Source organism: Solanum dulcamara, chromosome 11 (assembly GCF_947179165.1).
Source record: "Solanum dulcamara chromosome 11, daSolDulc1.2, whole genome shotgun sequence".
NCBI lineage: Eukaryota > Viridiplantae > Streptophyta > Magnoliopsida > Solanales > Solanaceae > Solanum > Solanum dulcamara.
The window spans coordinates 62003359-62017052 of NC_077247.1; the positions used below are offsets into that span (position 1 = coordinate 62003359).

The following is a 13694-nucleotide window of genomic DNA, read 5'->3' on the forward strand; positions in this document are numbered from 1 at the left end:
AGAAGCGGAGAGAGTAGGTTATGGCTCGTTAACCTGATCCATCTTGATCCAATTCATTTTGGTTGATACAATTATCTCTCATTTATTGATTTGACTGGCCAAATTTGATGCAACCCGTTCATTTACCACCTTTTAACAATGACTAAAAATCCTATATTTTTAACCGAAAAAATAAAATAAAAGATTGATGGATATTTCAAGGAAAAGGACAGTAGAGGTTGGCAAGAAATAATTAGGTGTTGGATCTTTTGGGCAGAGAGTGAAAGTTAATGATGTTTGGTCCACACAGTGAAATTACTCAATAGGAACAAAATTTCGGAGGACCAAGGAAGCAATTATTTAAACAATCAGGAACCCGCCTGTCGGCCGTACGGCACAAAAAGGAAAATTAAAATTAAAAACGCCGTTGCCGGGGATCGAACCCGGGGTCCCCCGCGTGACAGGCGGGAATACTTACCACTATACTACAACGACTAGGTTGATATAGTAGTCTCAAAAAAAGAAATTTTATCCATCTAATTCTTAAAAAGTAAGAAAATGTACACTTTCGCTTTAAGCTAAGCATCCTTTATGAGTGAAAATACAAACTTCTGATAGTGAATGTTTTCGAAAAAGTTTAGTGATTGTACGAAAAGGATTATACTAGTAATAAGAAATGGTGTTTGACAAAATGGGTGGGCAATTAATATAAAACAGTCTGTGTGCATCAGTTTTCAACTTTCAAGGAACATGTTAAAGAGGAGAGCATTTGCCTTTGCGCTGGTTTAACTTTTGCATCAAGCAAATTAAAGTCCTCTTGCTTTTTCGAGACCTTTTATAAGTGTTTTATTGTATTTGATTTTAGTGAGTTCAAAAAATATGATTCTAGTTACACATATACTCCCTCCATTCGTTTTTACTTATCAAAATTTGACATGACACGCCTATTAAGAAAGCAATAATTGATATGGTAAGTTTATCATTTTATTCCTATTAATTGATAAAGTTTTAAACGCATTTACTCACTATATTTTTCAAAGACATTAACTCAATGTTAATAAATTAAGGGTATAATAGGAAGAAAAAAATTATTCTTTCTTGATTTGTCAAAATTGTCAAGTAAAAAGAAAAATCAAATTAATAAATAATTGACAAGTAAATAGGGACAGAGGGAGTATTTGTATATCTAAAAACTCTAGCCATTATTTTCCATCAATGTTGTTTCGTTGGAGATTAACCATCACAAAGTTGGTTACACATACATTGATCGACTTCCTCTTTGAAAATATACATATAATATACCCTTACAATCAAATATTTTATCCACACATTGGATTGGGTCCAATTTCAATTAGAATTAGATTTAGTATGTGCGCGGATACTATATATTTTGCTAAAAAAAAATTAAAATTAAAATTTCGCTGTATTTTGCAAAATAAAATAAAATGGGCACTAATAGCACTACTTATGAAAAAAAAATCCAATATTAAAAGGGTGAGAATGGAGATTTTCTCAAGTCTCGCAAAAATAACTAAGGGTATTTTTAACATATTGTAATATTGTCTGGTTTGAATCAACTCCATACATTTTTCTTCCGAGGGCCACCATTAAGAGCATTCAATTCCTTATAATTAAGTAACTTTTTTATCCTACTTTACATTTGGAATTTTAGTCACACACGCCTAACAAGGGCGTATTTAGGATTTTGAGAAAGGTGTTGCCTGATTTTATAAAAAAAAATAAAACAAGATAGATATAAGATTTTAAATTTCTAACATTATTTAGAGAGGTGCATTCAATTTTCATCGCATTATATGATATTCCGAATATGGATTCACACATATATATTTTAATATTTTTTTAAAAATATAATACTACTATATATGATCTCGGGAGAAAAACATGGATTCACATGACCCCTGACGCCCAACACATTACTCACTAATTTTGTAGAGTATAAATAATGCTGACCAACGTATAGTGAATTAAAAACACAACAAATAGTGAATTAAACCCAAAAATTCAAAATTTTAATAAATTCTAAGAAACCCAAGGGTTGAACCAATATAAAAAAAATAATTAAATCATATACCAGCCTCATTTAAATATACAAAACCTGTCTTCCATCATTTTGTAGGAACTAGGAAGTATTTAGCAAATAGATACTGATAATATTGGTGATGATTCCACGTGTCAAACATCGACAGGAACAAAAACATTCTACTGTTGGAATTTCTTGTAACCCGAAACCAGGAAGTTTCTCAAAAAAATTCAAGTGAGATTTTATAATGTGCTGAATATTACATCTTTTTTTTAAAAAAATAATTCTTTGTCTTAATATTTTTAATAGTAATATGTTTAAAAAAAATATCTCTTTCACTTTTAAAGAACTCTTTAATTTTAATATTGTACATAACATGTTTAAGATTAAAAGAATAGATTAAAGAAATTTTTGATATATGATTTGACATATTTTTAATTTTAAACCACAAAATTCAAATATTTTTTTTTAAAACTTCATGCCAAATCAGAATAAAACAAATAAATTAAAATAAAATGATTAGTTAGTGCAACTATACACTGCAAGAAAGTTCTTTTTTTCTTTTAAAACATGGTGATATATGAATATTAATTACAACCTTGCAACTGTCTGAACTTTACGCTCAACCAACGTAACATTGTACCCAAACATAATAATATATCCAAAGTAGTTCCATAAAAAGAAATCTGGAAAAAGTAAAATATGTACACATAATTTATCTCTAATTCAGAAGTAAAAATACTGTTTACAATAGATACTCGTCCTAATAATAATGAATTCATGACAACAAAAATACGAAATATCATATAATAACATGGAAATTAACATAACATCCTACTATATCCGTTACGATCCAAAATGGGGCATGAGTGGCACCCACACTTAACCTTCTAGGTGGAGAACCAACGATACAAACCCCAACTTATAAAATATGACAATAACGCAGAAGTTCAATTTATGAGAGTAAGAGATAATAAAATCACTAACGTCTATTAGATACGTCTTCCAAAAACCTGAAAGTCATCACTTCAAGGACATCTAATTCTAAAATACTAAGTCTGAAAATATCAAACACCATAATAAATAAATAACTTAATGTGTTCGAAAACTAAGGACAATATGCCATATCCGAGAAAATTCAGTACGAGCTAGAATGAATAGCTCACCCTGTAACTTGATGTGCTGGACACTGGCTAACGCTGAGGTCGAGTGGAAGTCGATGGAACACTCGCTACACTCCACAAAATAAAACAAAAAAAAATACAAATAGGGGTCAGTACGGGACAACATGTACTGAGTAGGCATCATCGACCGACTCAAAATAGAAACCAATATGCATAAAGTAATAGCGGAAAATCAACCATAACACTTAACATGTGACAATCAACAAGATCAAGATCAAGTGAAAACACAGTGAACAATTACATAACCAATCAACAATATTAAGATCACACACGAGGACTCAAGCCTCTACATCACGCCCTTCTGGGAAATGAGTTATTGGAGATTGGGTAGCACTAAATCATTTTAATTTATTTTCCTTTAATGTTACCTTGCCGTTACGTGATACCTGATCCAAATATACCGTGTCGGAACGTAACACCCGATCCAAATATACTGTGTCGGAATGTGACACTCGATCCAAACATACCGTGCTGGAATGTGACACTCGATCCAAACATACCGTGTCGGTTCGTGACACCCGATCCAAATATAATTAATTTATCATTCTTTATTATTAAATTCCACTTCATTAACAATATTTCATCGAGCCTTCTTTATTCAAGACACCATTTTTGATATGGCAAGTTCAAGATTATGGATTTCACGGTCTTGGGATTTCAGACCAATCACAACAACATACCAACCATCCAAACCACAACAATTAAATGCATAGTAAACTTCACACATTACTCAATAACTATCAATCGCTATTAAAAGTCTATCTATGATATAGAATAAATCATAACCTACCTCAACCAGAGAGCCGAAGCCAAACAAGTTAATTTACCAATGCTTTTTCTTTCTTCGACGCCTTGGAATGTTTCCAATCTATCAAGTAAATAATATTCGTAAGCAAGCGAGTCCGTAGAGACCCATATTATATGTATATTTAACCTAGGCCCACCAACTCACCCAACTCTATAATCAATTCCCTAAAACTCAAGCCTAAGGTTAAGCCTCAATTCATCTAATATCATAAGTCTAATGGTATTCATATAATATAATGCCTATTATTTAATTATCTATTTTAATATATCAGAACTTGAATTATAATGTGATAACCTGAAATAAATTTCAAATATCGGAACCACAATCAAAAACCAATGGTATCCATTTATGAGTTAACAGTATGCAGCACTAGCACATCATTACCCACTTATACCTTTTTATCATTTAATAATCATTAGTTAATAAAAAAAACTTCAAACTTTGTCCCTACCAAAACCTAAACCCTTAACATTAATTACTGTCACGTTCCAAAACTCACCCTCCACTCTTTAATTCGTATTAATATACTACTACCTCTTATCACATATACATACCATAATTACTGCTAACCAATTTCGAAATAGAGGTAATGCTTACCTAATCGTCCGCCGCAGGTAAGTGTTCTCGCTTGGTTCCTTTTCTCTTTTTTTTCTCTTTTCTAATCAATTAAGTACTAAAAGGGATAGGATTACTAACTATTTTAATAAATATGGAATAAGTGGTACATGGTATTAAATATATTACCACTTTACCCCATTAATTAAATAAGTTCTCTAAATTCACCCTTCAATTAAATAAACATAGTTATCGAATAGTCCAAAATATCCATTAAAAATTTACAGAATGAGTTTTTTATGAAATAAAAAGCCCTAGTACTCAAAACGACCTAATGGGTCGTTACAATATCTTGATAATAACATTTAAGTAGATGAAATAACAAAGAAAGAGGGGGGAAATAGTACTCTGTCAGTCCCATTTTATGTCGCATCGTTTGATTTGGGACAATATTTAAGAAAAAAATGAAAAATTTTAAAATTTGTGGTCTAAACAATCCTTAAATATTTGTGTGATTTCAAATCATTTCATTAAGGATAAAAAAAGAATTTTAAAATTAAATTATTCCTAGTAAATTTTACCTAAATCCCATATTGATTCTTCCCAATTACATTCTATCCTTACTCTTTTAAAAATTACCCAAAATTCTTTCTTTTTGGTCACTTTCGGATGCATCATGTACGTCCTGATATATCAGGTACGTAAAGTGATATATTAGAGAATACGAGAGAGTAGAGATTTTTGTAATTTTTTAAAATGGTAGAAAATTTTAAAGAATATGATAAAATAAGTTATGTATTTATATAACTTTTCCTTATTTCTAATCATAGTAAGATGATATTTTTTTGGGATGACTAAAATAAAAAGGATATCAAATAAATTGAGATAGAAGGAGTATGTAAATGAAAATTTACCTAGCTCGCAAGCTCTTCATTTGAAACAAGCAAGTGTCCACTTGTCAAGAAATAAAATAGTCTCACACAACTAATGTTGGTTATACAACTCGTAAAATAAAAATTCTCGTTCAATATCACAAGATTAAATGTCATTTTAAAATATTTAATAATATATTTAGTTTAAAATCATAAGATTTAAAAAATTTTATTATCTGCATCAACTCCATACCACTAAATTAAAACAAAAAAAATAGTATTATTGTTTCATAGTTTTGACGCATCAATCATTATTGTATATTAATAATACGATTTCCCTATTAATACTATGAAATTGAAATATTTCAGAAAAGACAAAATCAGAGAACATAAAAACATTTCCATTTATAGCTTGGGGAGCAAGGAATTCGGGTCAGATAAATTTACCGTTTTAACATCATTACCCATTTTTCTAGGAGGACATCTCACTTCCAAAGCTAAGTCACTCGCAAGACCCTAGGTTCGGTCAACAGTGGGCCCCACCTCAAACCTTTGGTTCGGAAACATCGTTGAACGTAATGCTCATCCGGACCTGAGGCTCGGATTCCAAACCTCAGAAGATAAAATTTCCCGCTCATTCACACTCCTACAGTCCAGCTTGCTTAGTCCAGTGGAGAAAGGGGGCAAAGTTGAGGCACCATAAAACCAGAGTTTCTCTTTCTTCGAATGTGTTTAATAGATGCATTGAAACTCAGATTAAGCGAATTTTATTGAAAAATCTTGTAATTTTATCGATCCATATGGGAAGGTGAGGATGAATTTTTGTAATGAAACTTTAAAGTTCGTGTTTTTAGGAAAAAAAATGATCTGGCTTTTATTCGGTATGATCAAAGATGGTCTAAAAATTGAATCTTTAAAGAATGCTAGAATTTATTTTCTATCTTTTCGGTAGCTTCCGTTGTAAGATTTGTGTTTGCTCCTGGGGATAATGCTGAATAGGTACTGTAGTTCATTAAGGATTTTGGGTTATCTGGGTTTTGATTTATTCTTAGTTTTGGAATGTGAAAGGCATTTGAGTTATTCTTCATCAGATTGTTTAACATACTTGAAAAAAAATTCAGAGCGCTTTTTGTGTTTGATGGTCTCATGTTCTTAATCATCTGCCCAATATTTTCTTCCCCTTGCTGGATTGAGGGTTCAAATTTTGCTTGTGATGAGTCATATCATTACATCATGTTGAAATTTGTTTGTTTACCTGTTCAATAAGTTAGTGAAAACTGATGAATTATTGAATTTATCCAGAGTGTTTAGTGAACTTATCGTTAATTGTTAAGTATTCCAAACCACACTTGTGGAATTACACCGGGTATATTATTGTTGTTGTAATTATGTAATATGTTAATCGGTAAAAATCTTTCCTTTAAGGGTGCATGGAAAGTTTTTGATAGGTCTAATCTGTTTCCTTTTTATTGATCCAGATCTTGGCTTATTGATGGCAGAGGACTTGCGAGTAAAGTTAAAAATGCTAATGTCCCTGCTGCACATCAAATCAAAGATTGCGGGGCAAAGAGGCAATGCCCAAACTGCAATTACTGTATTGATAACAATGATGTAAGCTGATAAGTGTCCATGCATAATTTACTCACCTCTTATAGTTTTCTTAACAGCTCTGTCAAACTGTTGAGTCTAGTTGAAAATTTCTCTGGTAAAGAAAATTCTTTTTTCCCCTGGTTCAAGATTAGGCCAACAAATAGTTGTATTATAAATTAGTTGCTCAAAGCCTTGCTTCAATATTTTGCTGCTTTCTGATTCAGGTTTCTCATGAATGGCCTGGTCTACCTGTTGGTGTGAAATTTGATCCATCTGATGCAGAGCTCGTGGAGCATTTAGAAGCAAAGTGCGGGATGGGGAATTCTGAGCAACACAAATTCATTGATGAGTTCATCCCGACCCTTGAGGTTAACGAAGGAATTTGCTATACCCATCCTGAAAATCTTCCTGGTTTGTAACACAGCCAATTCTTCAATATGCTTTTGCTCTTAACTGCATTAATCAAGTCAATACACTATGCTGGGGAAATAAACAGATGGAAGGCTATTTCAGGAACGGCGGATGCTTTTACCTTTTTAAATGAAAATGTAGCAAAAGTTGGTTGTTGTAACAAGTTGCTCATTCCGAAATTTAGGGCGTTGGTTTTCATCTTTCCATTTTTCCAGTTGAAACCTGACAATCATCAATATGTTATGGCAGATTTTCATTCCTCAATCTCTTATTTTGTTTCAGGTGCCAAAAAGGATGGAAGTAGCATTCACTTCTTTTATCGCATTACTAATGCATATGCAACTGGTAAACGGAAGCGTAGAAAGATTCATGATGAAAATAATTTGATGAAAGAACATGTCCGCTGGCACAAGACAGGAAAGACCAAGGTTGTTATGGAGAATGGGCTCCAAAGAGGATGTAAGAAGGTCATGGTTCTCTATCAAACTACTAAGAAGGGGTCGAAGCAGGAAAAGACTAATTGGGTAATGCATCAGTACCATCTGGGCCCTGATGAAGATGAAAAAGAAGGTGAATATGTGGTTTCAAAAATCTTTTACCAGCAGCAGAAGCAATCCGCCAAGGCAAATGATTCTTGTGACAATGAAGAAGCCAGTGTGGGAGCGAATCAAACTGGGCCTACAACTCCAAAGACAGTTACACCCAATCCCCCTCGAGATGGGGAAACACCTTCCTATAATGATATTGTGGATGACTCTTTACCCTTCTCACCTGATCAGGTAGAAACAATTTGATGATGCAGTTGCATCATTGACTATTTTGTACATTATTTCTGTTTGCAAAATTGCATGAATTTGACTCACGATCACGAATACATATTTCAAGTAATTCTATTACCTACTATATATATGCATTTTGCCAGAACTTTTCCAAACACTGATATTCGTTTTGCTGTTTAGGAAGTGGAACTTGCCAAAGAACCAGGGCAGCCTTGTGATGTTAAAATTAAGTGTGAAATGGAGTACTCCCCATGCTTGGCTGGAGAATCACAAGCACCTGATGCATATGATGCTGATAATTCTCTGTTGTGTGATGAACATAATGATTATTCATTTCTTGATTGTTTTGGACCTAATCCTGGCCCTTCTGCGTACTACACTCATAACACTTGCCATTTACCACAAGGAAATGGTAACACAACCTGTGGAATTTCAGAGTTGGATAACTTGGAATTGGATACTCCTCCAGACTTCCAACTTGCGGTAAGTTTCCCATCCTTGGAGTTGCTAATGATATTTTTGTTTTATATGCATAATAGCAGTTATAGTTGAATCTGATGTTGTGTTCTAACAGGATTTGCCGTTTGGTTCTCAAGAGAATATCTTTAGCTGGTTGGACCGACTATAGAGATGACAAATACTTTGTTGTTAATGGCAATGAGATAATGCGTTATGCATTCTGGGATGGATAATATATTTCAACAAGATTGTGCTCTTGAAAGGCTACAGGAATCTTTCTTCAATTTCAGTTTTTGTGGTTTCAGCATATCCTTATAAAAAAAAATGTTCATTTTCCCACCAGTCCTACAGCCCCAGAAGAAAAGAAAAAACAGAAATATTGGTTGTTATATCTACAATGCTGGAAGATATACGAGTTGAAGGAGTTGTTGCAAGAACCTACTATAATCTACCAAGGATCAGTATTTCGGAGTTGGAACTTTTAAAGCTTAGCTTACTGAATTGGCTCAAATTTTGATTTAATGTTCTGATATCTCATGTTAAGACTTTCTTATATCCTTTGTGTTCTGTTCAGCATGTTCTGACCCTCAAATACATTGGAAAGTTTCTAGCTTGTACTAATTTATTTTTACTAGAAGTGTGGATTCTATTTCTTTCTAATGCCTCTTTCGTTGTGTCTGATTCCATGCATTGTGATATGTAAGACATCAGGATTTTTTTTAAGGTAAATGCTTGTGTTTTTGCTAATTTTGTATAGGTGATTTTTTTTTTACATTATTGGAGTATATGCTCCCAAGTTCGTGCTTTTTTCCATGAAGGGCAGAGATTCAAGCTACAATTTTTTACTGTTTTGACAACAGATGGGTGGCAGTATGCACGGACCAGATCACAAGGGTCTGGTAGGGTCGTTCGGTAGAGTGTTTCAGAAGAAATAATGCGTGCATTAGTAGTACCTTGTTCACACTTTGTATTAGTTATATACTCTATTGTGTATTGCCAATTTTCCACTGTATTAGTAATGCCAGTGGTTTTAATACATGCATTAGCATGATTAAATATTCAATTGTCCTTCAAAATTTATTTTTTTACATCTTTCCGCCATATTTGTGGAGGTATTTTTGTAAATAACTATTTTTTTAAAAAAAATTTATGCAATGCATGTTATTTTTAATATACCAAACCAAACAATGCATAAGAAATAATCTAAGCATAAATAATGCAAGCATAGCTAATACACTTTATTTAACATTATTCTTATATATCCTGGCAAATGACCCTTACTTCTTTTATATGGATTGCTTTGCATCTATACGTTTAAGCATGCATAATAATAATAATACATATTTAAGTCTCTCACCATGTTTGTCAGATGAATTATGTTGGGTGTATAGAATTCTTGTACTACAAAGTTCAGAAGTGGTGATATTTGGTATTGACAAAAAAGCCTTCCAGAGAACTTCAGGCTTCATATACAATCTAAAACAAGGGGTATGATTAATTACTTGTTAATTCAAGTTTGGAAGATAACTTCACATAGTTCAAAAAAAAGTACTGCCATGAGTCACATTTGTGGTTAAAGAAAAAAGTTACTGTCATGAGTCACCTTTGAGGTGAAAGAAACATCTTGATTAAGTAGTGAACAACAATATCAAAGTTTTCATCTTAAAAAGGCAAAGGCAGAAAATGACTTCTTGATTCAAGGATGAAATTCAATTCCTGCAAAAACTAGAGGGAAAAAAAAAGTATATCAACACTTGCTTCAATCTTAGAAAGAAATTGACTACTTGCTTCAGAAATTTTGAACATGGAAACAATTGTTTGACAAATGGAAATGGGGCATTTGTCTGCAAGAAGATATACAACCTATAAAACTAACAACTGTTTCATAGGAATCAAACTGCATAAATACCAATTTACCAACAAGAAACTCAAACCGTCCCAAATGCACTACCCAAAAACATATTCACTTTTACCAGCATATCTTTTGCTCTGAGTGACTGGAACCACTTGCTCAATTAACATGGCTAACTAAACATGCATTTGTTTCAAAGTCGGTCATAGGTTGGGCGTACTTATACCTTTTCCTGATATGAAACTATTAAACCTTACAAAATCTCAAAAACCACAATAACTTGGCTTCTAGCTGAGCTCAATTCTTTTCCACATGCCTTTCTATGCAACAAATTTGGGAAAACAAGAATTATAAATTGGATATAAATGTTCTAACAGGAGCAAACGAATAAGAAAATCAATTCTACAATCAAAAAGAGCATTGTCATTCAAAGAGTCCTATCTCAGGGTTATGCAATACAAAGAGGAAACACTCAAGTTTACCCAAGATTTCACATAAACCCTATATTAATTTTTTACTTGGCAAATGAATGTATTGATACCTCAAATGAACCCAAAAAGACAATATTCACCCGGCCGCTTCCCGGAATACTTTTTTACCTACAGTTTGTTGCATATAAGGTTTAACTGTATATAGCACTGCCACACGACCATCATCAATTTACCTGATAAGAGTCCCTCATGGTGCAACATAAAATCGGCACATGAACACCTCCTATGTTACGAAAATGCACCCAACTTTGTGGTAACAACTTAGCCACTTTCTCTTTTGCAGTTCCCAGGCAAGAGATACTTATACTTCTCGGGATTATCCAGCAGATGCGCAGGAAGATGCACGGCTGAGTAAGAATGAGGTGTAGGTCCCATGTTACCAATGATATCCTTGAATGTGTACTCCTCAGGAAGCATGTCGTATAAATCAGCCCCTTGACAAATGATATCTTGTATTCTTCGAGGGTTCAAATAATGCAAGAACCTCACTCTATCAGTGTGGCTGTAAGCTTTCATTTTGAATATGAAGTCAGAGATGTGGCGAAAACAAAAGCTACAATGCCAACCTGAATCCGCCAAAAGGTAATCAGTCTGACGATAGTGTACGTATCGAGTCTTGCCACTCTGATACCTGTGGACTGAAGCTCTCCAACTTCTGTGCTTAAGCTCAAATTCAAAAGAGTACAAGTAATTCCTAAAATGAAGGTGAAGAATTGGAGGAATGTCGTCACACCATCTTAACAGATTGATGGTGTGCCTGCTAGGAATTTCATCAACATCGGACATTATCAGCAAATCATCATCCTCTATTCCAGCTATTCTCAAAAGCTGGTCGAGTGCTACTCTCTGATATGCCTCTTCAACAAACGGATTTTCACCTTTTCTGAATCTTCCTCCAATGGTTCCATAAGTCAATCGAGGTTCAACAAACTTAAATTGGTCCCGATTAATAGCAAAAGTAAATGGCTTGGGCAATCCAGTAAACGTGGAGTTTGACTCAAGAAGAACAAACTGCGTGATGTAAGGATACAATTCTTTCCATCTGATAGTAAGCATGTCCACTTCATTACTAAACAAAACAGCATCATAGACACGCCTAGGATATTCACGAATTCCCCATCCATGTTGCTTGCAAAGGTTCTCCATTGAGACATTCTCATGATAATAGTGGGTAACTTCAATAAAGGGCTTCGGAGGAGATTGCCATATTGGGCGTAGGAAGTAGGTAATCTTCTGTCCATGAAAGTATATACCAACTATACACATTGGCACAAAAACAACCAAAAAGACAATAGCCTTTAAATCCAATCCTCCAAGCATACACCGTAGTCTTGACATGCTTACTATTCCAGGGGTAGACTGCTGCATATCAAAAACATTAACAACTTTAACAAGATGCAAATAGCAGCAAACCTTTGAAACAATCAAATATTCACACATAAGTTTATTGAACCACGAATTACAGATAATAACAAATTTCCCAAATATCTTCCAAAGGGAGAACAACATATTAATTTTTGGTTTCAAAACTTTTTAGCCACTTCTGAGAACCAATAGAATTTGAAGCTTCCATCAATTTAGATAATATGCAAATGGATAACTAAAATCATGGATTTTCCCAAAACTACAACACACCCATAAATTTCCAGAAGCTCATAACAATACAGATATGAAAAAACAACCAAATTGCATATTTTCAATAAAAAAAATGCTCATTGGGAGCAACCCCACATCACCCCAATTCAAGATTTTAGGGTTTACATGCAATTCATGTCAATACCAGAATGAAAAAAATACATATTTCATTATTCCCCAGAAACCCAAAACGAAAAAAACGATATTTGCCAAAATTCCAAACAAATGAGCATATAAAAATTAAAAAAAATCAATTGGGGAAAAAGGTACCTCGCCACAAACGTCTTCACATAAATCGTCGCTCTTTTTTGAAGGGTAATAAATATCAGACACCATGAGCACTACCAAGATATTTTATTCAAAACCCTCCTCCTAAAATGGCCAATGAAACTTTGGCTTCTTCCAATTTTTTATTTTTTTCCTCTCTTTTTCAAGAATTTTTATCACCTTCTGTAAAATTCAGAAGATAACAAATTATCAAAAGAGAGATTGTTTAAAGGAAAAAAAAAAAGCAACCCCCTCCCTCCCAAATTTACAGCAATGGAATTGCCATTATCAATGAGAAGGGGAAGGTAATTTTCCAATTTTTTTTTTTTTTTTTTGGATTTTCTACTTAAGAAGACGCTAAATTATAGCCGTTTGTTGGGTTCTTCTTCTTTTCTGGTATAATTCAACACTCTTTCTACAGATGACTATATATAGAGACATACACAATGCACCCCCACCCCCACCCACCCCGTCGCGTATCTCCTCGTTCACCTATGGAAATTCTATAATGCAGGTGGAAAAAAATGATGTCTGTTTTTTTTTAAAAAAAAATAAAAAAATCCTGATCTAACTGGAAAAAGAATAACAAATATTCCTAATTTAAAAACTTAATCCTATCATATAAATTCTACTCCAGATAGGATTGCTTCCGTCATTATTTTTTTTAAGTCAAAATTGAATTTTAATAGATTAATATTTTGCGTGGGGAGATCTCCATGGCATATTCCTGATATTTACAAAGTACCATTTATCCACTTTTTTTGAATTTTC

General features: G+C 33.4%; 2 protein-coding genes, 1 long non-coding RNA gene and 1 other non-coding gene across 6 annotated transcripts; 1 reads left to right on the forward strand and 3 right to left on the reverse strand.

Annotated features, from left to right (window-relative positions):
• Positions 1–401: 401 nt before the first annotated feature.
• Positions 402–474, reverse strand: TRNAD-GUC (transfer RNA aspartic acid (anticodon GUC)). The gene has a single exon. It is a non-coding gene; the product is annotated as a tRNA-Asp (tRNA).
• A 2722-nt stretch (positions 475–3196) lies between these two features.
• On the reverse strand, positions 3197–4668 carry LOC129871964 (uncharacterized). Its single transcript, XR_008762363.1, has 3 exons — positions 4610–4668; positions 3995–4072; positions 3197–3251 (listed from the first exon to the last, which is right to left on the reverse strand). It is a non-coding gene; the product is annotated as an uncharacterized LOC129871964 (long non-coding RNA).
• Positions 4669–5935: 1267 nt separating this feature from the next.
• Positions 5936–9394, forward strand: LOC129873333 (SUPPRESSOR OF GAMMA RESPONSE 1). Its single transcript, XM_055948410.1, has 6 exons — positions 5936–6247; positions 6918–7050; positions 7254–7440; positions 7723–8219; positions 8400–8702; positions 8794–9394. The coding sequence occupies exons 1-6, from the start codon at positions 6240–6242 to the stop codon at positions 8845–8847; spliced, it is 1182 nt and encodes a 393-aa protein (XP_055804385.1). The 5' UTR covers positions 5936–6239; the 3' UTR covers positions 8848–9394.
• Positions 9395–10167: 773 nt separating this feature from the next.
• On the reverse strand, positions 10168–13417 carry LOC129873470 (uncharacterized). 3 transcript variants are annotated; one of them, XR_008762722.1, is made up of 3 exons: positions 12927–13327; positions 11195–12383; positions 10168–10403 (listed from the first exon to the last, which is right to left on the reverse strand). XR_008762722.1 is itself a non-coding variant. In XM_055948571.1 (2 exons), exons 1-2 carry the CDS (start codon positions 12990–12992, stop codon positions 11283–11285), a joined length of 1164 nt encoding a protein of 387 aa, XP_055804546.1. In that variant the 5' UTR covers positions 12993–13417; the 3' UTR covers positions 10931–11282. The 3 variants fall into 3 exon arrangements, 2 of the variants coding, with proteins under 2 accessions (XP_055804546.1, XP_055804545.1); XM_055948571.1 differs by lacking the exon at positions 10168–10403 and having other exon boundaries at positions 10931–12380; positions 12927–13417; XM_055948570.1 differs by lacking the exon at positions 10168–10403 and having other exon boundaries at positions 10931–12383.
• Between the last annotated feature and the right edge of the window lie 277 nt (positions 13418–13694).